The sequence below is a fragment of the Coregonus clupeaformis genome, chromosome 14, assembly GCF_020615455.1.
Source record: "Coregonus clupeaformis isolate EN_2021a chromosome 14, ASM2061545v1, whole genome shotgun sequence".
In the NCBI taxonomy this organism is placed as follows: Eukaryota; Metazoa; Chordata; class Actinopteri; order Salmoniformes; family Salmonidae; genus Coregonus; species Coregonus clupeaformis.
This window is the reverse complement of record NC_059205.1, coordinates 35487940-35514176: the sequence shown is the minus strand read 5'-3', so window position 1 is coordinate 35514176 and position 26237 is coordinate 35487940. Positions and strand designations below refer to the sequence as shown.

Below are 26237 nucleotides of genomic sequence, written 5' to 3'. Positions count from 1 at the left end.
TAATACTGTATTCTGCTAATATAACAATGTGTAGATATTACACTTGTTGATCTTTTATTGTAATTCACAGCCGACACAGATACTGTACGTATCAACATTTTGTCTGGTGGTGCTGGGGCTACCTTACCAAACATGTCAGTCGTCATTCCTTCCTGTATGGTGTCCCGTATAAGACAGGAGTTCCCTGATATGTTTGAAGAATACACAGGGTCGTCGCCCCTGAGAGAGAAGGAGAGAGAGAGAGAGAGAGAGACTGTCACCATACAGTCATGGAAGCAAACAGTAAATACACGGTTGAACATAGCCAATCAGAGATTATGATTCACAGCTAATTCACAAGGGACATGTGCCAGCATGGTACTGACTGGTTGGCATTACTCACCCGGGCCCGGGAGTAATCCATTGCGGCACCGTGGATGGGGGCATGCACCTATTTACAATATACAAGACATATACAAACACACACAGCACTAATTACATTATCAATGGTGGTTATGATAGGTGAATTCCAGGACAAGTGGTAGTATTTTGACATTTGACCAGATCAAATATGACTAACCAAAGGTAATCTATTATAGTGACAAGATGGTCAACTGAGCGCTCTATCAATGGATAGAGCGGTCAGTTGATGAGGCAGTTGAGGAGGCAAGATCAGGTGGGAACATTCTAGCCAATGGTCTTTTGTAGAAAACATATCAATACACTCATAACAACCTAAGCATTATGAAACTTCTATTCGATTAAATAAGCGTCACCCATTTTAGCTTCTCTACATTGGATACCAATCACTTTTAGAATAGATACAATTGTATTAATCAATTAATTAAGGTTAGACTTGGTTTAGCCCCATCCTATATCTTAGATCGTTTATCTCCCTACGAGCCAGGACGCAGCCTGAGATCCTCTGGCAGGGCACTGTTGATCATTCCAAAGTCTAGGTTGAAAACGAAAGGAGACCGGGCATTTGCCATTAGGGCCACTAAACTTTGGAATGATGGTCTGCCAGAGGAGTTTAGGCTTGCAGATTCAGTGCCTCTTTTTAAATCCCTGCTGAAGACACACTTTTATAAAGATGCTTTTAATGTATGATTTGTTCATTCTCCTTCCTCCTGTCTTTGTTCTTTGGTTAGTACTTTTGTTTTATTTAATTATTTTATGATGTTAAGCACTTTGTTACTTGTATTGAAAAGTGCTATACAAATAAAGTGTATTATTATTATTACCTTTCAAAATAGCAATTCACATTTATCTTGACCAAATTCGACACTCTCATCGCCCCCATACAAAAACTCCTCACTCTTGAGCAAGGCATTTAACCCTAATTGCTCAAGGGTCACCGTTGATAATGGCAGACCCTGGTTGTGACCCCTCTGTCCAAGGTTGTCTCAGGGAGAGTTGGGATATGTCTAATAGGACAAACAATTATTTTAAAACATTTTGTGTTAAAACATTAGGAACACCTGCTCTTTCCATGATATAGACTGACCAGGTGAATCCAGTTGAAAGCTATGATCCCTTATTGATGTCACTTGTTAAATCCACTTCAATTAGTGTAGATGAAGGGGAGGAGACAGGTTAAAGAAGGATTTTTAGGCCTTGAGACAATTGAGACATGTATTGTGTATTTGTGCCATTCAGAGGGTGAATGAGCAAGACAGAATATTTAAGTGCCTTTGAACGGGGTATGGTAGTAGGTGCCAGGCACACTGGTTTGAGTGTGTCAAGAACTGTAACGCTGCTGGGTTTTTCACACTCAACAGCTTCCAATGTGTATCAAGAATTGTCCACAACCCAAAGGACATCCAGCCAACTTGACACAACTCCGGGAAGCGTTAGGCGTCAACATGGGCCTGCATCCATGTGGAATGCTTTCGAACACCTTGTAGAGTCCATGCCCCTCGCTAAAGGCGATGCTACTCAACGTTAGGAAGGTGTTCCTAATGTTTTGTACACTCAGTGTATTCTTGTTGAAGAGTGTACTTTGAATGACTGTCACTTTAAATCTGAGCTTAGCTATTAGAAAGCCCATTATCTTGTTACGATCAAAGGTGTTCTCACAAAGGGGAATTCATTGTTCATAATACGCTTTTAGTTAATGAGGCTCTGAGATCATCATCCAGGCAGGAACACACATTACAAATCAGCAAAATGGACAGCAGCAATTAGAGAATACCTCCATCACTTTTAAATCCTGTCCCTTGAGCGAGAGAGAAGGAGAGAGAGATAGGGATGGAGAGAGAGAGGGGGAGCCGAGAGAGAGCAAGGAAGGGAACCAGGAAGGGAACCAGGGAGGGAGGGAGGGAAAGAGAGAGAGAGAGAGAGAGAGAGAGAGAGAGAGAGAGAGAGAGAGAGAGAGAGAGAGAGAGAGAGAGAGAGAGAGAGAGAGAGAGAGAGAGAGAGAGAGAGAGAGAGAGAGAGAGAGAGAGAGAGAGAGAGAGAGAGAGCAAGACACACTAAAATCAATACATACAGTCATGGAAGCCAACAGTAAATACACGGTTGAACATAGCCAATCAGAGATTATGATTCACAGCTAATTCACAAGGGACATGTGCCAGCATGGTACTGACTGGTTGGCATTACTCACCCGGGCCCGGGAGTAATCCATTGCGGCACCGTGGATGGGGGCATGCACCTATTTACAATATACAAGACATATACAAACACACACAGCACTAATTACATTATCAATGGTGGTTATGATAGGTGAATTCCAGGACAAGTGGTAGTATTTTGACATTTGACCAGATCAAATATGACTAACCAAAGGTGATCTATTATAGTGACAAGATGGTCAACTGACAGAGCGGTCAGTTGATGAGGCAGTTGAGGAGGCAAGATCAGGTGGGAACATTCTAGCCAATGGTCTTTTGTAGAAAACATATCAATACACTCATAACAACCTAAGCATTATGAAACTTCTATTCGATTAAATAAGCGTCACCTATTTTAGCTTCTCTACATTGGATACCAATCACTTTTAGAATAGATACAATTGTATTAATCAATTAATTAAGGTTAGACTTGGTTTAGCCCCATCCTATATCTTAGATCGTTTATCTCCCTACGAGCCAGGACGCAGCCTGAGATCCTCTGGCAGGGCACTGTTGACCATTCCAAAGTCTAGATTGAAAACGAAAGGAGACCGGGCATTTGCCATTAGGGCCACTAAACTTTGGAATGATGGTCTGCCAGAGGAGATCAGGCTTGCAGATTCAGTGCCTCTTTTTAAATCCCTGCTGAAGACACACTTTTATAAAGATGCTTTTAATGTATGATTTGTTCATTCTCCTTCCTCCTGTCTTTGTTCTTTGGTTAGTACTTTTGTTTTATTTAATTATTTTATGATGTTAAGCACTTTGTTACTTGTATTGAAAAGTGCTATACAAATAAAGTGTATTATTATTATTACCTTTCAAAATAGCAATTCACATTTATCTTGACCAAATTCGACACTCTCATCGCCCCCATACAAAAACTCCTCACTCTTGAGCAAGGCATTTAACCCTAATTGCTCAAGGGTCACCGTTGATAATGGCAGACCCTGGTCGTGACCCCTCTGTCCAAGGTTGTCTCAGGGAGAGTTGGGATATGTCTAATAGGACAAACAATTATTTTAAAACATTTTGTGTTAAAACATTAGGAACACCTGCTCTTTCCATGATATAGACTGACCAGGTGAATCCAGTTGAAAGCTATGATCCCTTATTGATGTCACTTGTTAAATCCACTTCAATTAGTGTAGATGAAGGGGAGGAGACAGGTTAAAGAAGGATTTTTAGGCCTTGAGACAATTGAGACATGTATTGTGTATTTGTGCCATTCAGAGGGTGAATGAGCAAGACAGAATATTTAAGTGCCTTTGAACGGGGTATGGTAGTAGGTGCCAGGCACACTGGTTTGAGTGTGTCAAGAACTGTAACGCTGCTGGGTTTTTCACACTCAACAGCTTCCAATGTGTATCAAGAATTGTCCACAACCCAAAGGACATCCAGCCAACTTGACACAACTCCGGGAAGCATTGGCATCAACATGGGCCTGCATCCATGTGGAATGCTTTCGACACCTTGTAGAGTCCATGCCCCTCGCTAAAGGCGATGCTACTCAACGTTAGGAAGGTGTTCCTAATGTTTTGTACACTCAGTGTATTCTTGTTGAAGAGTGTACTTTGAATGACTGTCACTTCTTAAATCTGAGCTTAGCTATTAGAAAGCCCATTATCTTGTTACGATCAAAGGTGTTCTCACAAAGGGAATTCATTGTTCATAATACGCTTTTAGTTAATGAGGCTCTGAGATCATCATCCAGGCAGGAACACACATTACAAATCAGCAAAATGGACAGCAGCAATTAGAGAATACCTCCATCACTTTTAAATCCTGTCCCTTGAGCGAGAGAGAAGGAGAGAGAGATAGGGATGGAGAGAGAGAGGGGGAGAGAGAGAGAGAGAGAGAGAGAGAGAGAGAGAGAGAGAGAGAGAGAGAGAGAGAGAGAGAGAGAGAGAGAGAGAGAGAGAGAGAGAGAGAGAGAGCAAGACACACTAAAATCAAGCAGATTAATATTATATGGTTAAGGGCTGACCCCTCTGTACATCTCACTGATTTATTATTGGCTGACTCCTAAGGTTATTGTTAGGTAGAGTGATGATGACTTACAGGGAATTGTGAATGGCTATTATGAGTGTACATTACTCATGTCTGACTTTTCATTGATGTGTTCACACGTATTTCTGATTAAGGATTGGTACAGTGGTCATTGGTGCTATATTTTTGTCAAAGGTATCTTCGGAATCCAAACTGAATCATGCTATGTTTGACTATTGTTGAAGTGAAACAGTGATTCAGTGGGATTTTGTGGCTAGGCCAAAGGTGGATTTGTCTTAAAATCTGTCTTAGAGGAGTTAATTATACAGAGATTAGTTTTCCTTTCCTCTTACGTAATCAATAGGGGACCTCACACAAAGTAATTGTTGTTTTAGGTGCTTCTCATTGCGAGGGACTTGTTATTTCCTTTCGGGCCCTGGTCCTTGCCTCTCGTCTTATTCTCCTCTGTGAGAACAATGATCAACCACAGATCAATAAGGTGATTCTTCTCTGAGAGCAGAACCAGTGTTTTATTAACATTCATTGTCCAATTATCCCCAAGGCTCATTTCCTCTCTAGTAGATACTACCCACTGGGCACAGACATCAATTCAACGTCTATTCCACGTTGGTCCAACATCATTTCATTGAAATTATGTGAAAACAACGCTGATTCAACCAGTGTGTGCCCAGTGGGTAGGGCTACATCCCAAATGGCACCCCACTCCCTATATAGTGCACCAGTTTTGACCAGGGCCCGTAGGGGGGTATATAATACCTCCCAAATACTAGCTCTGTTCTGGCAAACCCTTAAGCGTCATCTTCATGAACAGTATCCACACCTAGTATCAATCCTTAGCACTCACTCAATGATCCACTCCAGTATCCACACTTAGATTTGTGAATATTCTATATATACTGTATTAGACTGACTCAATTCAATCTCAGCTCTTTATCTGCATTAAGAACTGCTGGAATGCGATCTGTCTGTCATTGACTTGTCATAATTCCGCCATCACTTAATGATACGTATTCATGCATGCTAGATGAGCAGTATTATTGGCTGAGTCTAACAGATCTGTCCATCATTCTGTCAGGCATCTCTGGTCCTGTTTTAAGCAGTCTGAACAGCTCAGCTGTCCCCTGCCTGCCTGTGTTATTGCAGACAGAGATGAGATAGTAGAGGCACAGCTCTCTCCTCAAGCTAATATGTAAATATTTTATGAAGAGAAAGAGAAATCTCCAATAAGTAAATCACAGTTTGTGATGATGAGGGAGAGAGAGAAAGAGAGAGATGGAGGGGGGGGAATATAATCCTATCATTTATTTTGTTTATATGGTGCTTTTGTTCTTCATGTAAACTATGATCTTGTTTCCTTATTGGCCCAGATAACTGCCTTGTCCTTGGTTCTTTGTAATATAGTCTATATATCTCCTGCGGGTACAAAAAATATGTTATACACAATGCAAATTTATATTTTCATTTTTTGTACCGGTATTCTCACAAATGTATTTGGGTCACTTTTTCCACTTGGACTCTTATTATTCCAGCCAATGATTTCAGTCAAATCCTTTGTGTAGCTTCATTCAGTTTTTTATAGGGTCACCATTGTTATGATATCTAGCAGTTAACGGTGTTCTCAGGTGTGCTCCACATGTCGAAGGTGATTTAGCCAATCCAATATGCCTGTAACTCTGTGTGGATTATAGATGTGGTATGTCCGGAGACAAAGGGTTCAGTAGCAGATGGTTTTGCAGTACAGTAGATGACTGTGTGATATCAGTGAGATGAATTAAGGCAGAATAAGGGGCCATGTTAGAGCTCTAATCCAGGAGGGGTGATAATACAGTAAGTTCCTCCTGTCCCCAGTACGGTCCCTGTCAGGCCTGTCCTGTGTCCTTCATGCTACCCCATTTTCTGACTACCTCCCCATCCCCAGTCAGTGCCCTCCATAACCCCCCCCCCCCCCACTACCCTCTCTCTCTCTCTGTCACTCTGTCACTATATCTCACTCTCCTATCCCTCCTCTCCTGTTCTCCCAGGGGAAGCCAGATTAGTTTGGCTCCTGGTAAAGCTGTAGCTCTCTACCAGGTTGGTATCACTGTCACCCGACATAGTTGGACTGAGACAGGATGGGTACTCACCTAGTTACATCACAAGACATGCTTATAATATTATGCAGGCTATAGTACTATCCTGAATATTAAATTATAACAATAAATATTTCATTTTTTTCACTGCAACATTATTTTCTTCTCTCTAAGTACAGGAGGTTGGTGGCACCTTAATTGGGGAGGACGGGCTCGTGGTAATAGCTGGGGCAGAATGAGTGGAATGGTATCATGCCATTCAATTTGCTCCGTTCCAACCATTATTATGAGCCATCCTCCCCTCAGAAGCCTCCACTCTCTTTAAGGTGTACTCTGTGACAACGCACATAAACAGTACTGACTGACATTCATTCACTAACAGATATGGAGAAAGATTGAGGAGATACTCATATTCATAGAACGGACAATTCACAGGACTGATATATTTCCTTAAATATAAATATTAAATCCTTGAGGAAACCCATAGTTCTCCCATGGCAAATCTATGCAGCTCTCATCTTCTATTGTGTTTCTCCCTCTAGAGGACAACTTTGGTATGCACGCTTTAAAATACAATAATGTTTTCTCACTGGTGGTGGTGTGTGTGTGTGTGTCTGTGTCCAGGTGTGTGTTTCTCCTGTAAAATCAACGTGGTGCCAGTGAAGAATGAGGATGGCTCGGTGATCATTTTCATCCTCAACTTCAAGCTGCCCACTGATCCACATATTCCCAGCTCCCCAACCAGAGAGCTCAACCACAAGCTACCCATCCCCTGGCTGACCCTAGGTAAGCAAAGCACATCCTCTGTGTGTTAATGAGTAGGGTCCAAAGATTTTCCTGGAACATCTTAGAGATTAAAGTATTTTAATGAAATTGGTATGGTGTAGTGTAGTCAGAAACATCATAATTATACCTTATTCTGCTGTGCTTACCCACCTTTCCCCTTTGACGTGCAGAACGTCAGCATAGGATTCGCCTGCCCTCTGCCCTGGTCCGCCCCCTCAGCAGCAGTAAACAGTCCCTGGAGGATGACACCGAATTGGGCCACCAGCGGGACCTCCTTGCTCTGGGTCATGAGTCTGTGGCGCTGAAAAAGCTGCTGTCCCTGCCAGAGCGCCGGCGGCTGGGGGGCACTGGGGTACTACTCTGGGACGAAGGACCAGAGAGCCCTGCTGGGAGGTGAGTGGTCCTTTGTGGCTCAGTTGGTAAGAGCATGGTGCTAGCAACACCAGGGTTGTGGGTTCGTTTCCCACTGCGGTCACATGTACTAAAACGTATGCATTCACTGTACTTTAAGTGGCTTTGGATGGAAGTGTTTGCTAAATGGCCTTCAGCCTTAAACCCTCCCACCCCGCTGGAGGAGTGCAGTTAGTCCCTGACAATACACAGGCTGTCATATGTTAATTTTATTTTGATTTATTTAACCCTTATTTTCCCAGGTAAGTTGACTGAGAACACATTCTCATTTACTTATTTAATACTTACTTATTTCATATGTGTTTATAGGTGAGTCCATTTCGTCCTCCAGGGACCCATCCGATGTCCCTCCAGCCCTGTCCCTGGGCTTCTCCCAGTCTTCCCCCATGCTGCACTGCCTCCGGATGGATGAGGAATGTGGCTCCAACTGCAGCGTGACTCCCAGCCACTCCTGTGAGAGCCTCTGCAGCTTGCGGCACACCTCCTCTGTGGACGGCATCAAGACCGTGAGGGGACGGGCCAGCTGGCACAGGAAACTCCAGACACAGCCCAGCAGCACAGGTAGAGTAGGATACAGAGACGAGGATAGGGGATAGGGGTCATGGGCAGAGGACAGAGATAAGGATGGGGGGTGGGGTAAGTGCAGGGGAAGGGACAGGATAGGTAGAGGACATGTGTGGGACACACAAAAAAGGCGGGGGTGTCAGGAGCTGTATAGCGAAATTTGAGGATGAAAGAGGAGCTCATAAATCATGTAATTGATTAATCCTTGTCTTACATTAATGTTCCATCTGTTTAACATCTCCTTGTATTTTTTCATGCACAAAGCACCTTCAACTCTAAGTTACTGGCAATTAAATAAACAGCTTCCGGACCTTCAGTCACGTGACACAGGTCAACCCACTGGACTACAGGCCGGACCTCCTGGTGGCCCTCCCGTTCGCGGAGATTGACATAATCGCCCCCTGTAAACTGATGGACCGCACACACGGGGTCACTGAGAAATTCACTCAGGTGAGTCGCTGCTCTTCTCCTACTAGTAATGTGTATGGATGGGATGACACTATTTCATGACAAACTGCAGTAGAGTAGGGGTCTCCAACCCTGTTCCTGGAGAGCAAACCTCCTGTAGGTTTTCGCTCCATCCCCAGTTGTAACTAACCTGGTTCAGCTTATCAACCAGACAATTATTAGAATCAGGTGTGCTAGATTAGGGTTAGAATGAAAACCTACAGGACCGTAGCTGCTCTCCAGGAACAGGGTTGGAGAGCCCTGGTCTAGAGGCTTTCACAGACACCTTGTCCCTTCTGTAGTCTGCCATTGCAGTATCTGTCCTGAGGGTGGCAGCACTATCCAGAGAGTTTTGCTCAAAATTCAGTCGCCGCTGGTAAACTTAAAATCAAATCAAATCAAATGTGATTGGTTGCATAAACATATTTAGAAGATGTTATTGCGGGTGTAGCAAAATGGTTGTGTTTCTAGCTCCAACAGTGCAGTAATATCTAACAATAAACACAAATCTAAAAAGTAAAATAATGGAATTAAGAAATATAGAAATATTAGGACGAGCAATGTCGGAGTCCGGAGTATAAATAAATACAAAAAAATATATATGTGATGGGATGTATAGACAATATGGACAGTATATGGACAGAATATGTAGTATATCTGAAGAATAGTATACGTATAGCAATAGTTAAATAGTATAGGCCTTGACTAGAACACAGTATTTACATATGAAGTGGGTAAAGCAGTATGTAAACATTATTAAAGTGACCAGTGTTCCATGACTATGTACATAGGGTAGCAGCCCCTAAGGTGCATGGTACAGTAACCGGGTGGTAGCCTTCTAGTGACAGTGACTCAAGTTCAGGGCAGGGTACTGGCTAGTGGTGACCAATGTTCCCTAAAAAACAATCAAAACTGAGCAAATTTCAGGTCTGCTGAGCGCAAACTGGAACCTTGTGAAAATTCTGTGAACACTGAGGCTGTACCCGCTTTAAGTTACAGTTTTAAAAGTGGCCAAATAGGCTACTGTGACTGTTTTATAATAATGTAGGCCTGCCAGATTGGCCTACCATAAAAAACAATTGAGAAAATGCATCCCATAACATTTGAACATGGAAATAGCTGTTCTATCATTCAGCCTACAGTAGCAGCCAATGTGGGGTGTTCAATGTAGGCCTACGCTCCATGAGACTTTTGAGAAAAAATAACATGCTGGGCTTGACATTAACCTGTTTATCCACTTGTCCTTCAGACACAGAGGTGACCGAACTTGTTGTGTTGTTTGATGCAAGAAACCACTTTTGAACTTGTTGTTGTATTGTTTGATGCAAGAAACCACTTTTCAAAAATAAAATGCATTATTATTCCCATACCATTTATTCCCATACCATACAAAGAATCAGACAAAGTATGCTACCCCCTGTCTAATGGCTACTTAACTTATTCAAGCCTGTCTCAAAATACAACACTGCCACTTTAAGACAAAAAAAAGCTCTTTACCTGACTTGCTTTTCAAAAAGTCTAGAAATGTATAAATGTTGTGCTCTTGTAGGAAGCAATCACTCCCCTATTGCTGACTACAAATTATCTATAACTGGGCTAATAAGTCACTAACTAGCAAAGGATATGAACAAAATGTGCACAAGTGGCTACATGCAGCTCTTGCTTTGATCTCAAAACAAGCTCATTTACTCACGTCCACAGCTGTAAACAGTTCAGTTCAAGGCACATATCCATATATGGCAATGGTCTATTTGCGTATAGGCCTACTGCAGCTCTGGTTATGCCGCACTGGTCTGTGTGTTCTGTGTGTTTAAAGGCCTTGATTGTTTAATTCTAACATTAGATTATTCAAATATGTAATACAAAATCTCCAAACTTCTTTAAGTTGAGTTTTTATAGCACTATTAAATGCATCAGGGCAAATTTCTTTAGCATGTTTTTCTAGATTTAGAACATAAAACATTTATAAAGCAAACATTATTCCTAGCACTGCAAATAAAGTGCATTCGGAAAGTATTCAGACCCCTTGACCTTTTCCACATTTTGTTAAGTTACAGCCTTATTCTAAAATGGCCTGAATGCCAAGAGTCACGTCTGGAGGAAACCTGGCACTATCTCTACGGTGAAGCATGGTGGTGGCAGCATCATGCTGTGGGGATGTTTTTCAGCGGCAGGGACTGGGAGACTAGTCATGATCAAGGGATAGATGAACAGAGAAAAGTACAGAGAGATCCTTGATGAAAATCTGCTCTAGAGCACTCAGGACCTCAGACTGGGGCGAAGGTTCATCCTCCAACAGGACAACGACCCTAAGCACACAGCCAAGACAAAGCAGGAGTGGCTTCGGGACAAGTCTCTGAATGTCCTTGAATGTCCCAGCCAGAGCCCGGACTTGAACCCGTTTGAACATCTCTGGAGAGACCTGAAAATAGCTGTGCAGCGATGCTCCACATCCAACCTGACAGAGCTCGAGAGGATCTGCAGAGAAGATTGGGAGAAAGTCCCCAAATACAGGTGTGCCAAGTTTGTAGCGTCATACCCAAAAAGACTTGAGGCTGTAATATTTTTCATTTATTTATTTCACCTTTATTTAACCAGGTAAGCCAGTTGGGAACAAGTTCTCATTTACAACTGCGACCTGGCCAAGATAAAGCAAAGCAGTGCGATAAAAACAACAACACAGAGTTACATATGGGGTAAACAAAACATAAAGTCAAAAATACAACAGAAAATGTATATACAGTGTGTGCGAATGTAGTAAGTTATGGAGGTAAGGCAATAAAGAAATAGGCCATAGTGCAAAAATAGTTACAATTTCGTAATTAACACTGGAATGATAGACGTGCAAAAGATGATGTGCAAATAGAGATACTGGGGTGCAAATTAGCAAAATAAATAACAATATGGGGATGAGGTAGTTGGGTGGGCTAATATCAGAATGGCTGTGTACAGGTGCAGTGATCGGTAAGCTGCTCTGACTACTGACGCTTAAAGTTAGTGAGGGAGATAAGAGTCTCCAGCTTCAGAGATTTTTGCAGTTCGTTCCAGTCATTGGCAGCAGAGAACTGGAAGGAATGGCGGCCAAAGGAGGTGTTGGCTTTGGGGATTACCAGTGAGATATACCTGCTGGAGCGCAGACTACGGGTGGGTGTTGCTATGGTGACCAGTGAGCTAAGATAAGACAGGGATTTGCCTAGCAGTGATTTATAGATGACCTGGAGCCAGTGGGTTTGGCGACAAATATGTAGTGAGGGTCAGCCAAGAAGAGCGTACAGGTCACAATAGTAGGTAGTATATGGGGCTTTGGTGACAAAACGGATGGCACTGTGATAGACTACATCCAATTTGCTGAGTAGAGTGTTGGAGGCTATTTTGTAAATGACATCGCCAAAGTCAAGGATTGGTAGGATAGTCAGTTTTACGAGGGCATGTTTGGCAGCATGAGTGAAGGAGGCTTTGTTGCGAAATAGGAAGCCAATTCTAGATCTAACTTTTGATTGGAGATGCTTAATGTGTGTCTGGAAGGAGAGATTACAGTCTAACCAGACACCTAGGTATTTGTAGTTGTCCACATACTCTAGGTCAGACCCGCCGAGAGTAGTGATTCTAGTTGGGTGGGCGGGTGCAAGTAGCGTTCAGTTGAAGAGCATGCATTTAGTTTTACTAGTGTTTAAGAGCAGTTGGAGGCTACGGAAGGAGTGTTGTATGGCGTTGAAGCTCGTTTGGAGGTTTGTTAACACAATGTCCAATGAAGGGCCAGATGTATACAAAATGGTGTCGTCCGAATAGAGGTGGATCCGAGCGTCACCAGCAGCAAGAGCGACATCATTGATATACACAGAGAATAGAGTCAGCCGAGAATTGAACCCTGTGGCACCCCCATAGAGACGGCCAGAGGTCCAGACAACAGGCCCTCCGATTTGACACATTGAACTCTGAGAAGTAGTTGGTGAACCAGGCGAGGCAGTCATTAGAAAAACCAAGGCTATTTAGTCTGCCAATAAGAATGCGGTGGTTGACAGAGTCGAAAGCCTTGGCCAGGTCGATGAAGACGGCTGCGCAGTACTGTCTTTTATCGATCGCGGTTATAATATCGTTTAGGACCTTGAGCGTGGCTGAGGTGCACCCATGACCAGCTCGGAAACCGGATTGCATAGCGGAGAAGGTACGGTGGGATTCGAAATGGTCGGTGATCTGTTTGTTAACTTGGCTTTCAAATACTTTCGAAAGCCAGGGCAGGATGGATATAGGTCTGTAACAGTTTGGATCTAGAATGTCACCCCTTTGAAGAGGGGGATGACCGTGGCAGCTTTCCAATCTCTGGGGATCTCAGATGTTACGAAAGAGAGGTTGAACAGGCTAGTAATAGGGGTTGCGACAATTTCGGCGGCTAATTTTAGAAAGAAAGGGTCCAGATTGTCTAGCCCAGCTGATTTGTAGGGGTCCAGAAATTTCTGCTCTTTCAGAACATCAGCTGTCTGAATTTGTGTGAAGGAGAAGCGGGGTGGGCATGGGCAAGTTGCAGCGGAAGGTGCAGAGCTGGTGGCCGGGGTAGTGGTAGCCAGGTGGAAAGCATGGCCAGCCGTAGCAAAATGCTTGTTGAAATTCTCGATTATTGTAGATTTATCGGTGGTGATAGTGTTTCCTAGCCTCAGTGCAGTGGGCAGTTGGGAGGAGGTGCTCTTATTTTCCATGGACTTTACAGTGTCCCAAAACATTTGGAGTTAGTGCTACAGGATGCAAATTTCTGTTTGAAAAAGCTAGCCTTTGCTTTCCTAACTGATTGTGTATATTGGTTCCTGACTTCCCTGAAAAGTTGCGTATCGCGGGGGCTGTTCAATGCTAATGCAGTACACCACAGGATGTTTTTGTGCTGGTCAAGGGCAGTCAAGTCTGAGGAGAACCAGGGGCTATATCTGTTCTTAGTTCTGAATTTTTTGAATGGGGCATGCTTATTTAAGATTGAGAGGAAAGCACTTTTAAAGAACAACCAGGCATCCTCTACTGACGGAATGAGGTCAATATCCATCCAGGATACCCGGGCCAGGTCAATTAGAAAGGCCTGCTCGCTAAAGTGTTTTAGGGAGCGTTTGACAGTGATGAGGGGTGGTCGTTTGACCGCGGACCCATTACGGACGCAGGCAATAAGGCAGTGATCGCTGAGATCCTGGTTGAAGACAGCGGAGGTGTATTTAGAGGGTACATTTGTCAGGATGATATCTACGAGGGTGCCCATGTTTACAGATTTAGGGTTGTACCTGGTAGGTTCGTTGATAATTTATGTGAGATTGAGGGCATCTAGTTTAGATTGTAGGTTGGCGGGGGTGTTAAGCATATCCCAGTTTAGGTCACCAAGCAGTACGAACTCTGAGGATAGATGGGGGGCAATCAGTTCACATATGGTGTCCAGGGCACAGCTCGGGGCTGAGGGGGGTCTGTAGCAAGCGGCAACAGTGAGAGACTTATTTCTGGAAAGGTGGATTTTTAAAAGTAGAAGCTCAAACTGTTTGGGCACAGACCTGGATAGTACGATAGAGCTCTGCAGCCTATCTCTACAGTAGATTGCAACCCCACCCCCTTTGGCAGTTCTATCGAGACGGAAAATGTTGTAGTTGGGGATGGACATTTCTGAATTTTTGGTGGCCTTCCTAAGCCAGGATTCAGACACTGCTAGAACATCAGGGTTGGCGGAGTGTGCTAACGCAGTGAATAACTCAAACTTAGGGAGGAGGCTTCGGATGTTAACGTGCCAAGAAACCAAGGATTTTACGGTTACAGAAGTCAACAAATGATAACGCCTGGAGAGTAGGAGTGATACTGGGGGCTACAGGGCCTGGGTTAACCTCTACATCACCAGAGGAATAGAGGAGGAGTAGAATAAGGATACGGCTAAAGGCTTTAAATACTGGTCTTCTAATGCGTTGGGTACAGAGAAAAAAAAGGGGCAGATTTCCAGGCGTTGTAGAATAGATTCAGGGCATTATGTACAGATGTGACAGGTTAAAGGACATATTCATAGCCTGTTATACACTAAAAAGTAGTAAGTTCATGGTATGTAAGGATATTAAAATATCTAAGGTTAAAACGATTATGCATTCAGTACTAGTTCATAGAGATTGATAAAATTCATAATTGTGTTAAAATCCGTCAAGTGTACAAAGGGTAAATATTGTAAGAGGAATGTGTAAACGTTATATTGACTACTTTATTTTGTGGTGCCTAATTTAAGGGTAAAAGTGTTAATCTGTGATCTACTAAATGCTCTTAATCTATGAGCCTGAGATCAATTGCTCTGGTCTCCTCCCAACTTTCTGGGGAAATCACGGTCTTTTTCCTCATTATACTAAAGTTTTCAGTGAGGAAACATAACTGCATCACTCTCGTGATTATTTCTCCCCTTTTTCAGGTACGTTATTGATATAAAACGAGTTAATTTGAATGTAATAACTTGCTAACATGTCAAGAGAGTTTAAGGTATGTGTTAGTAACATCTTGAGTAAGTTAGAGTTAAGTTGAAGAGAGTAATAGGTGCGTGTGTGAGTGAAACCTGCTTGGTTGCAGCGAAGAATAGCTTCGTACTGAGAGTAGCTGCCATTTTATGTTAATTGTGAATGAACATGTGCGCTGTTAATAATATATTTTGGGGTTATTTGTATAATGTGTTTCGAATACTTTGTTGACATGGTTGATAAATGTAGTTATGGGTTACTGAGCTAAAGCTACTTTGTGTTTGACAGTTATATTGAAACATTTGTATATGTTTTAGTGAATTACAGTTTATGCTGTTGTGACTTGAATAAGCTTTGTACCCTACAAAACTCTGGTTCCTGTAGATCTGTTGTTCTGTAAAATGTGGTATTTTTGTAAAAGGATTATACTAAAGTTTTCAGTGAGGAAACATAACTGCATCACTCTCGTGATTATTTCTCCCCTTTTTCAGGGGCGTAACACAGACAAGGATATGGAAGGATATGAGTACAGTGGAGGTAAACCTAAGCGTTGGGTAATGATGAAAGAGATAGCATCACTGGAGGCACCGATTGAGTTGGTCTCCACGTGTATGGGGGGTGGGACAAAGGAGCTATCTAAGGCAGGTTGAGCTGGGCTGGGGGATAATAGTCCAGGCTAGAGCTGGCTGGTAGGTGGTGCAGGCCACGGACAATGGTGAAAAACTGCTAACGGTGGCTAATAGCAAGTAGCTAGTTAGCTGGCTACTCCCGTCCGGTAGACAGAGAGGTAGATAGCCGGGATATGGGCCTGGCTCAAGGCTAGCTCAAGGCTAACTGGTGCTAGCTTCGGGGGCAGCGGTGATTAGCCAACAGCAACATCCATCCGGTTGCGGCTAGCTAGTTGCGATCCGGTGTTATTGTCCAGTGATTCAGTTATTCCGGCAGAAAGTCCGATGTTCTGGGTGAAAACTGCTAACGGTGGCTAATAGCAAGTAGCTAGTTAGCTGGTTAGCTAGTTTCAACTGGAGATTCTAGATAAAAGGTAAGTCAATAATAGAATCCGTTCCACATTGAGTGAGGCGGGTTGCAGGAAAGTATATTTTGTAGAAGGATGAAAAGTGTGATAGGGAAATAAGTACGAAAAATACAAAAAACTGGCTATTTACACGGACACACAACAAAGAACACGACCGCACTGCTACGCCATCTTGGATACCACTGCTAAAGGGTCTGAATACTTATGTAAATGTGATATTTTAGTTAATATTTTTAGTTCTTTCTAAAAACCTATTTTTGCTTTGTCATTATGGGGTATTCTGTGTAGATTGATGAGGGGAAAAAACTATTTAATCAATTTTCAAATAAGGCTGCAACGTAACAAAATGTGGAAAAAGTAAAGGCGTCTGAATACTTTTTGAATGTGCTGTATGTCAACTCCGTCAGACACCATAAAAAGCATTTCATTTTTACAATTGTTGTCCAACATTTGTAATACAAATCTCCAAACGTATTTTTGTTTTGTTTTATAGCACTATTAATGCTCCAAGGCTAGATTCGTTAGAATTTTGGCATGTTTTTCTAGAGTTCGAAAAATAAAACATTTATTAAGCAAACATTATCCCTTGGGTCTAGCACAGCAAATACTTAAATTGTTTAAGCATATGTTGCAGAACAGTGATTAAAATATTTTTTTCAGAGTATTGACAAACAAATATTGACTGCTTTAGTGATGGAGTTGACAAGCCACTGACGGAGTTGACAGCGGATACACAAAACAGACATATTTTTGCCTCTAAAAATAAAAGTTAAATACAAACATTTGTAAAATATGGAAAATGATTCATTTTGACAATCCCCAATCAAAACATAACCATTCTATCAGATCTTTCAGCACTCTGACGGAGTTGATGTTAGACAAAAATCTGACAGAGTTCATGTTTTACGGAGTTGACAAAAATATACGCAGTAGCAATTTTGTTTTTCCTCAGCTGCTTTATGACTCTAAAACCTAATTAAATGTAACATATTTTAACCAAAATTCATATTCTATCGTCATCTAGCAGGCAGATGTTGACAGTTTATAGTTGTGACCATGATGATTCCAATTTTGTTTGTTTAAATCTATCAAAAGTAGAGAACTTTACAGACCATGAGTGGTCTTGTTGCAGCACATGTAATAAGGACATGAATAAGGGGTCCTTATGGTATAGCTGACCCTGCTTATTCTTGATGAATTTAGGATTTTAGACAACTCTGACGAAGTTGACCAAATCTCTGGACACATCTTTTAGGAATCACAGTTTTGAGAGAGTATTCTTTAAAGTCACAAAGGGCTATTTCAATAAACTACATAAGATACATTTTCTGTTAATATCCATCATTGCCCTTTTTTTTTTACACTTTTTTGCAGAGTTTGAAATTAGGATTCTTTGCTCCAGACAAGGGCATTTCCAGTCATAAAACTGACATGGAAATTAATAATATTGAAAGTATTTAGAAAATTCCCAAAACAAATATTTTCCTCATTAAATTCCCCAAATTGTACATTTTAAGCTACAAATTTAAGTTTCTCTGCCAGACAATGATTGTCCCAACATTCTAGAATCCCTGAGCTAATTTCCTTCTATTCTACACATTTTGCCATGAGGCTGAGAGAAAATGTTGATTTGTCCAGGACCCAGTTGCACAGGGCGGGGTTCAGACCCAGGGCCCCGAGCTTGATGATGAGCTTGGAGGGTACTATGGTGTTGAATGCTGAGCTATAGTCAATGAACAGCATTCTTACATAGGTATTCCTCTTGTCCAGATGGGATAGGGCAGTGTGCAGTGTGATGGCGATTGCATCGTCTGTGGATCTATTGGGGCGGTAAGTAAATTGAAGTGGGTCTAGGATGACAGGTAAGGTAGAGGTGATATGATCCTTGACTAGACTCTCAAAGCACTTCATGATGACAGAGGTGAATGCTACAGGGCGATAGTCATTTAGTTCACTTACCTTTGCTTTCTTGGGTACAGGAACAATGGTGGCCATCTTGAAACATGTGGAAACAGCAGACTGGGAAAGGGAGACATTGAATATCTCCGTAAACACACCAGCCAGCTGGTCTGCGCATGCTCTGAGGACGCGGCTAGGGATGCCGTCTGGCCCGGCAGCCTTGCGGAGGTTAACATGCTTAAATGTCTTAATCACGTCGGCCACGGAGAAGGAGAGGCCACAGTCCTTGCTAGTGGGCCTCGTCAGTGGCACTGTGTTATCCTCAAAGTGGGCGAAGAAGGTGTTTAGCTTGTCTGGAAGCGTGACGTTGGTGTCGGCAACGTGGCTGGTTTTCCTTTTGTAGTCCGTGATTGTCTGTAGACCCTGCCACATACGTCTCGTGTCTGAGCCGTTGAATTGCGACTCCACTTTGTCTCTATACTTATGTTTTGCCAGTTTAATTGTCTTGCGGAGTGAGTAGCTACACTTTGTATTCTGCCATATTCCCAGTCACCTTGCCATGGTTGAATGCGGTGGTTCGCGCTTTCAGATTGGCGCGAATGCTGCCATCTATTCACGGTTTCTGGTTAGGGTAGGTTTTAATAGTCACAGTGGGCACATCACCTATACACTTCCTGATAAACTCAGTCAACGTTTCAGTTTATTAGTCTAAATTATTTTCGGAAGCTACCGGAACATATCCCAGTCCGCGTGATCAAAACAATCTTGAAGCGTGGATTCCGATTGGTCAGACCAGCGTTGAATAGTCCTTAGCACGGGTATTTCCTTTTTGAGTTATAGGAAGGGAGGAGCAAAATGGAGTCGTGGTCAGATTAGTCGAAAGGAGGGCGGGGGAGGTCCTTATAACCATCCCGGAAGTTCGAATAGCAATGGTCGAGGATTTTGGCAGCGCGAGTACAACAGTCGATATGTTGATAGAACTTCGGCAGCCTTGTTCTCAAATTTGCTTTGTTAAAATCCCTGGCTACAATAAATGCAGCCTCAGGATATGTGGTTTCCAGTTTGCATAAAGTCCAGTGAAGTTCTTTGAGGGCTGTCGTGGTATCGGCTTGAGGGGGGATATACACGGCCTTGACTATAACCGACAAAAATTATCTTGGGAGATAATACGGTCTGCATTTGATTGTGAGATATTCTAGGTCGGGTGAACAAAAGGACTCGAGTTCCTGTATGTTACTACAATTACACCATGAGTCGTTAATCATGAAACACACACCTCTGCCCTTCTGCTTCCCGGAGAGATATTTATTCCTGTCTGCGCGATAAACTGAGAACCCCTCTGGCTGGACCGATTTCGACAGAATATCCCAAGAGAGCCATGTTTCCGTGAAACAAAGTATGTTACAGGCCTTGATGTCTCTCTGGAAAGAAATCCTTGCCTGGAGTTAGTCGACCTTGTTAACCAAAGACTGAACATTAGTGAGAAGTATACTTGGAAGCGGTGGGTGGAGTGCGCGCCTCCTAAGTCGAACCAGCAGGCCGCTCCGAGTGCCTCTCCTCCGCCGGCGATGTTTTGGGTCAGCTGCTGGAATCAGTTCAGTTATCCTGGGGAGAGTAAAAATAGATCTGCTTCGGGAAAGTCGTATTCCTGGTCGTAATGCTGGTGAGTTACCGCCGCTCTGATATCCAATAGTTTTCCCCGGCTGTATGTAATGATACAAAACACTTTCTGAGCTAATAATGTAAAAAATAATACATATAAAAACAAAATACTGCAAAGTTTCCTAAGATCTAGTCGCGAGGCCGCCATCTTCGTCGGCGCCAGGGAGTAATCCTGGGCTCTGGGAGTGTGGTGCCAGGAAAATAACCTCTCACTCAACGTCAACAAAACAAAGGAGATGATCGTGGACTTCAGGAAACAGCAGAGGGTGCACCCCCCTATCCACATTGACGGGGCTGCAGTGGAGAAGGTGGAAAGCTTCAAGTTCCTTGGCGTACACACACCGAAGGAACTTCACGGCAGGTGCGGCCGAACCCCAACCTCTTGTAATTTAATCACCGACAAACTGAAATGGTCCACCCACTCAGACAGTGTGGTGAAGAAGGCGCAACAGAGCTTCTTCAACCTCAGGAGGCTGAAGAAATTTGGCTTGGCACCTAAAAAAACCCTTACAAACGTTTACAGATGCACAATTGAGAGCATCCTGTTGGGCTGTATCACCACCTGGTACGGCAACTGCACCGCCCGCAACCACAGGGCTCTCCAGAGGGTGGTGCGGTCTGCCGAACGCATTATCGGGGGCAAACTACCCGCCCTCCAAGACACATACAGCACCCGATGTCACAGGAAGGCCAAAAAGATCATCAAGGACATCAACCACCCGAGCCACTGCCTGTTCACCCCGCTATCATCCAGAAGGTGAGGTCAGTACAGGTGCATCAAAGCTGGGACCGAGAGAATGAAAAACAGCTTCATCTCAAGGCCATCAGACTGTTAAATAGCCATCACTAGCACATTAGAGGCTGCTGCTGCCTATTGAAATCACTGGCCACTTTAAGAAATGGAACACTAGTCACTTCAATAATGTTTACAGTCACTTTGATAATGTTTACATATCTTGCACTGCTCATCTCATATGTATATACTGCATTCTATTCTATAATATTCTACTGTATCTTAGTCCATGCCGCTCTGTCATTGCTTGTCCATATATGTATATTTTCTTAAATTCCATTCCTTACTAGTTTTGTGTGTATTAGGTATATGTTGTGAAATTGTTAGATATTACTTGTTAGATATTACTGCACTGTCGGAGCTAGAAGCACAAGCATTTCACTACACCCGCTACACCTTCTGTCGCCTGATAGCCCGTTGCAGGCGTACATGGGCAGCGTTCCAGGTTTCCTCTGAGCGTCGAAACCATTCATCCACCGCAGGTGCCTCGATCTGGCTCTGATGCCATGGTGCCAGGACCGGCTGATAACCTAGTACACACTGAAATGGAGACAGGTTAGTGGAGGAGTGGCGGAGGGAGTTTTGGGCCATCTCTGCCCAGGGGATGTAAACCGACCAATCCCCCGGCCGGTCCTGGCAATAGGACCTCAGAAACCTACCCACATCCTGGTTTACTCTCTCCACCTGCCCATTACTCTCGGGGTGAAACCCAGAGGTCAGGCTGATCGAGACCCCCAGATGGTCCATGAACGCCCTCCAGATCCTTGATGTGAACTGGGGACCCCGATCAGACACTATATCCTCAGGTACCCCGTAGTGCCGGAAGACGTGAGTAAACAGGGCCTCCGCAGTCTGTAGGGCCGTAGGGAGACCGGGCAAATGAATGAGACGGCAGGACTTAGAAAACCGATCCACAACGACTAAGATCGTGGTATTCTCTTGTGACGGGGGGAGGTCCGTAACGAAATCCACCGATAGGTGTGACCACGGCCGTTGTGGAACGGGGAGAGGTTGTAATTTCCCTCTGGGCAGGTGTCTAGGTGCCTTGCACTGGGTGCACACCAAGCAGGAGGAAACATAAACCCTCACGTCCTTAGCTAAAGTAGGCCACCAGTACTTCCCACTAAGGCAGCGCACTGTCCGACCGATGCCAGGATGACCAGAAGTGGGTGACGTATGAGCCCAATAGATCGCGAACATCAGACGGAACATACACACGACCCTGCCTTAGCATTCTGGGAACCTGGTCTGTACGAGAGGGTGAAAACAAAACGTGTGAAAAACATGGCCCACCTTGCCTGGCGAGGGTTCAGTCACCTCGCCGCCCGGATGTACTCCAGATTGCGGTGGTCAGTCCAAATGAGGAAAGGGTGTTTTGCCCCCTCAAGCCAATGTCTCCACGCCTTCAGAGCCTTGACAATAGCTAACAGCTCCCAGTCCCCCACATCATAGTTACGCTCCGCCGGACTGAGCTTCTTCAAAAAGAAAGCACAGGGGCGGAGCTTTGGTGGCGTACCCGAGCGCTGAGACAGTACAGCTCCTATCCCAGCCTCGGACGCGTCCACTTCGACTATGAATGCCTAGGAGGGATCCGGATGAGCCAGCACGGGAGCCGAGGTGAACAGAGCCTTCAGGTGACCAAAAGCCCTGTCCGCCTCAGCTGACCACTGCAGGCGCACCGGTCCCCCCTTCAGCAAGGAGGTAATGGGAGCCGCTACCTGACCAAAGCCCCAGATAAACCTCAGGTAGTAGTTGGCAAACTCTAAGAATCGCTGCATTTCCTTAACCGTGGTTGGAGTCGGCCAATTACGCACGGCTGAAATTTGGTCATTTTCCATCTCCACCCCTGACGCGGACAGGCGGTAGCCTAAAAAGGAGACGGACTATTGAAAGAACAGACATTTCTCAGCCTTGACGTACAGGTCATGTTCCAACAGTCGACCAAGCACCTTGCGCACCAGGGACACATGCTCGGCTCGTGTAGCGGAGTATATGAGAATATCATCTATATACACCACTACACCCTGTCCGTGCAGGTCCCTGAAAATCTCATCGACAAAGGATTGGAAGACTGAGGGAGCATTCATCAACCTGTACGGCATGACGAGGTACTCATAGTGCCCAGAGGTGGTACTAAATGCCGTCTTCCACTCATCCCCTTCCCGGATACGCACCAGGTTGTACGCGCTCCTGAGATCCAATTTGGTGAAGAAATGCGCCCTGTGCAATGACTCCGTCATACTAGCAATGAGAGGTAGTGGATAACTGTACTTCACCGTTATCTGATTGAGACCTCGATAGTCAATGCACGAGCATAAAACCTCCATCCTTCTTCTTCACAAAAAATAAACTTGAGTAGGCAGGGGAAGTGGAGTGCCGAATGTATCCCTGTCCCAGAGATTCGGAGACATATGTTTCCATAGCCGCAGTCTCTTCCTGTGACAGAGGATACACGTGACTCCGAGGAAGTTCAGCGCCCTCCCGGAGAATTATCGCACAATCCCCCTGTTGATGGGGTGGTAATTGAGTCGCCTTCTTTTTACAGAAGGCGAGAGCCAAATCGGCATATTCAGGAGAAATGTGCATAGTGGAGACCTGGTTTGGACTCTCCACCGTAGTGGCACCTACGGAAACACCTACACACCTCCCGAGCACTGACGGGACCATCCCTTGAGAGCCCTCTGTTGCCACTAAATATTGGGGTCATGAGAGGCTAACCAGGGAAGCCCCAACACCACGGGAAACGCAGGAGAATCGATCAGGAAGAGACTGATTCTCTCCTCATGACCCTCCTGCATTTTCATCCAGAGTGGAGCTGTGACCTCCCTAATCAGGCCTGACCCTAAAGGGTGACTATCTAAGGCATGTATAGGGAAGGGCACATCAACAGGCACAATAGGGATCCCTAATCTATGTGCAAATAGACGGTCCATAAAATTCCCAGATACGCTTGAATCTACGAGCGCCTTATGCTGGGAATGCGGGGAAAACTCCGGAAATTCTATGTGAACACACATGTGCGCAACAGGGAGCTCTGGGTGAGTCGGGTGCCTACTCACCTGGGATGGTCCACTAGTGCCCTGCCTGCTGCCTCGACTCCCTGAGGACCCTTTCCAACACCGACCAGCAGTGTGTTCTCTGCGGCCACAGTTGGTGCAGGAAACAGCCCACCTTCCGGTCACCCTTAGATCAGCACCTCCGAGCTCCATCGGTGTAGGGTCAGAAGTGCTGGGGAATGGACTGGACGGACCCTGATCTGGACGTCCGCGGGTGGCCAACAGGTTATCCAGTCGTATCGATAAATCCACCAGCTGGTCCAGGTTAAGGGTGGTGTCCCTGAAGGCCAGCTCCCGACGAACGTCCTCCCGTGGGCTGCATCGGTAATGGTCGATCAGGGCCCTCTCATTCCGTCCCGCGCTGGCTGCCAAGGTCCTGAAGTCCAGTGTGAAGTCCTGTGCACTCCTCTTCCCCTGTCTGAGGTGGAACAACCGTTCCCCCGCCGCTCTCCCCTCCGGTGGATGATCATATACTGCCCGGAAATGGCTGGTGAAATCTTCATAGCGCACCGATGCCGCGTCTATTCCTCCTCACTCAGCGTTGGCCCACTCGAGCGCTTTCCCCGACAGACAGGAGATGAGGGCGGACACGCTCTCGTATCCCGAGGGAGCCGGGTGGATGGTTGCCAGGTAGAGCTCCACCTGGAGCAGAAACCCCTGGCACCCGGCAGCTGTTCCATCATATGCCCTCAGGAGCGAGAGCCGAATCCCACTGGATCCAGGTGGTGAAGAGGTGGACAGCGGTGTGGGGTGAATAGTAGTGGAAGAAGGTGTAGAAAACATAAACCCTCTCCCATCGCTCCATAGTCTGTACCACTTGATCCATGGCTGTGCCAAGAGTCTGTAGCATGGTTGAGTGCTGCTAGATGTGTTCCTCCACTGATCCTGGAGGAATGGATGTACCTGCTGACTACATATGGGTGCGTGATTCTGTCATGCGTCAGTGTGTAGCGGTAGGACGGAGTCAGGCGCAGGACACAGAACTTAGTCAACGACGTACTTTACTTGTAAAAATAAATAAACATATCTTCCACGCAGGGAAGAAAATACTGACTCACATGTCGATGACAACAAAACAACGAACAATCACGCACATCACAATGAGGGAACCAGAGGGTAAAATAGGGAAACAAATTATCGTAATTGGAACCAGGTGTGTGCAATATAGACAAAACAAGTAGAACACAGAAACAGAGATCGGTGGCAGCTAGTACTCCGGTGACGACGAACGCCGAAGCCTGCCCGAGCAAGGAGGAGGAGCAGCCTCGGCTGAATTCGTGACATGAGCACAAGATGAGAGAGAGATAATGGCCCTTCTGGGAAAACTCTTTGTGCCTGTGAAGTTATAGAACAATGGGTCACCTTCACACACAGTATGCCAACTGAACTGGAGGGACTGAGTGTGTTTCAGTGACGTTGTTAACTCTGCAGATATAGCTGATGCAGAAAAGCCCTAGAACCTGAGATGAGATTGTAGATGGTTGTAACTCCAGGGTGTCCCTGATAAAGCATATCCTAGAGAAGAAGTGCCATCAAGGTGAGGAATATACCCTGCTTAGATGCAAGTGAACTGTTATTTCTGTGCACTGAGCCATTGCATAGCAGCTGGATGCATATTGCTGTTGGAAAAAGAATTGGAGGGAAATGTGTAATTCTTTCCATTGCAATAACTTTGGTTCTTTTTATGGACTGTGTCAAACAGGCAGACTCTCACATACTTATGGAAACTCTGTTTTTACAAGCTCTAACAAGCATCAAATGACACATCAGTATAAGCCCTATACTCACCACCCACATACACAAAATCAGAATGTGTAGACAGTTATATCATCCATGTGATGACCCATAGGCTTTACAAACAAACCCTGCTAGAGTGAAAACACCCACCCAGACAGCCCACATAGCTAACGGCTTTATTTTTTATGGAAAATATCTCCCCACAAACATTTTATTTCTAAACCCAGGTCAATTTGATCATGTTAGATTATGTATCTACTCGAGTGAGTCACTGAGGTAATAGTTAGTTTTAGCAAGCAGAAGCAGAATTCAGAGGATTGTGTACTGCAGACTCACTGCTGAACATCTGACATTTTACTGTAACACATTTGGCATGTAGGATATAGCTTATCTTATCTCACAGCATTCTTTGTCCATGTGAAAGTAAAGTTCTGACCTGGCAAACATGTCAGCTACGTGATGTGTGTGTCTTTTTGGCTTTTATTGTGATACATAGACAATAGTTGGTTTAATCATGAGCATTTTGTTTTATATTTTGTTTCATTTCAATTTCCTGACTGTACTACTCATTTTTGGTAACACTAATCAAATCATATCAAATTTTATTGGTCACATACACATATTTAGAAGATGTTATTGCGGGTGTAGCGAAATGCTTGTGTTCCTAGCTCCAACAGTGCAGTAGTATCTAACAATTCACAACAATACACACACATCTAAAAGT

General features: G+C 44.4%; 1 protein-coding gene across 1 annotated transcript in view; it reads left to right on the top strand.

Moving 5' to 3' along the window:
- Positions 1 to 26237, top strand: part of LOC121581312 (potassium voltage-gated channel subfamily H member 2-like) — a 90407-nt gene that overhangs the window by 11435 nt on the left and 52735 nt on the right. The window contains 3 exon segments of the mRNA XM_045224805.1: positions 7298 to 7481; positions 8374 to 8436; positions 8752 to 8884. Of these exon segments, the coding sequence (XP_045080740.1) occupies positions 7298 to 7481; positions 8374 to 8436; positions 8752 to 8884 (380 nt within the window).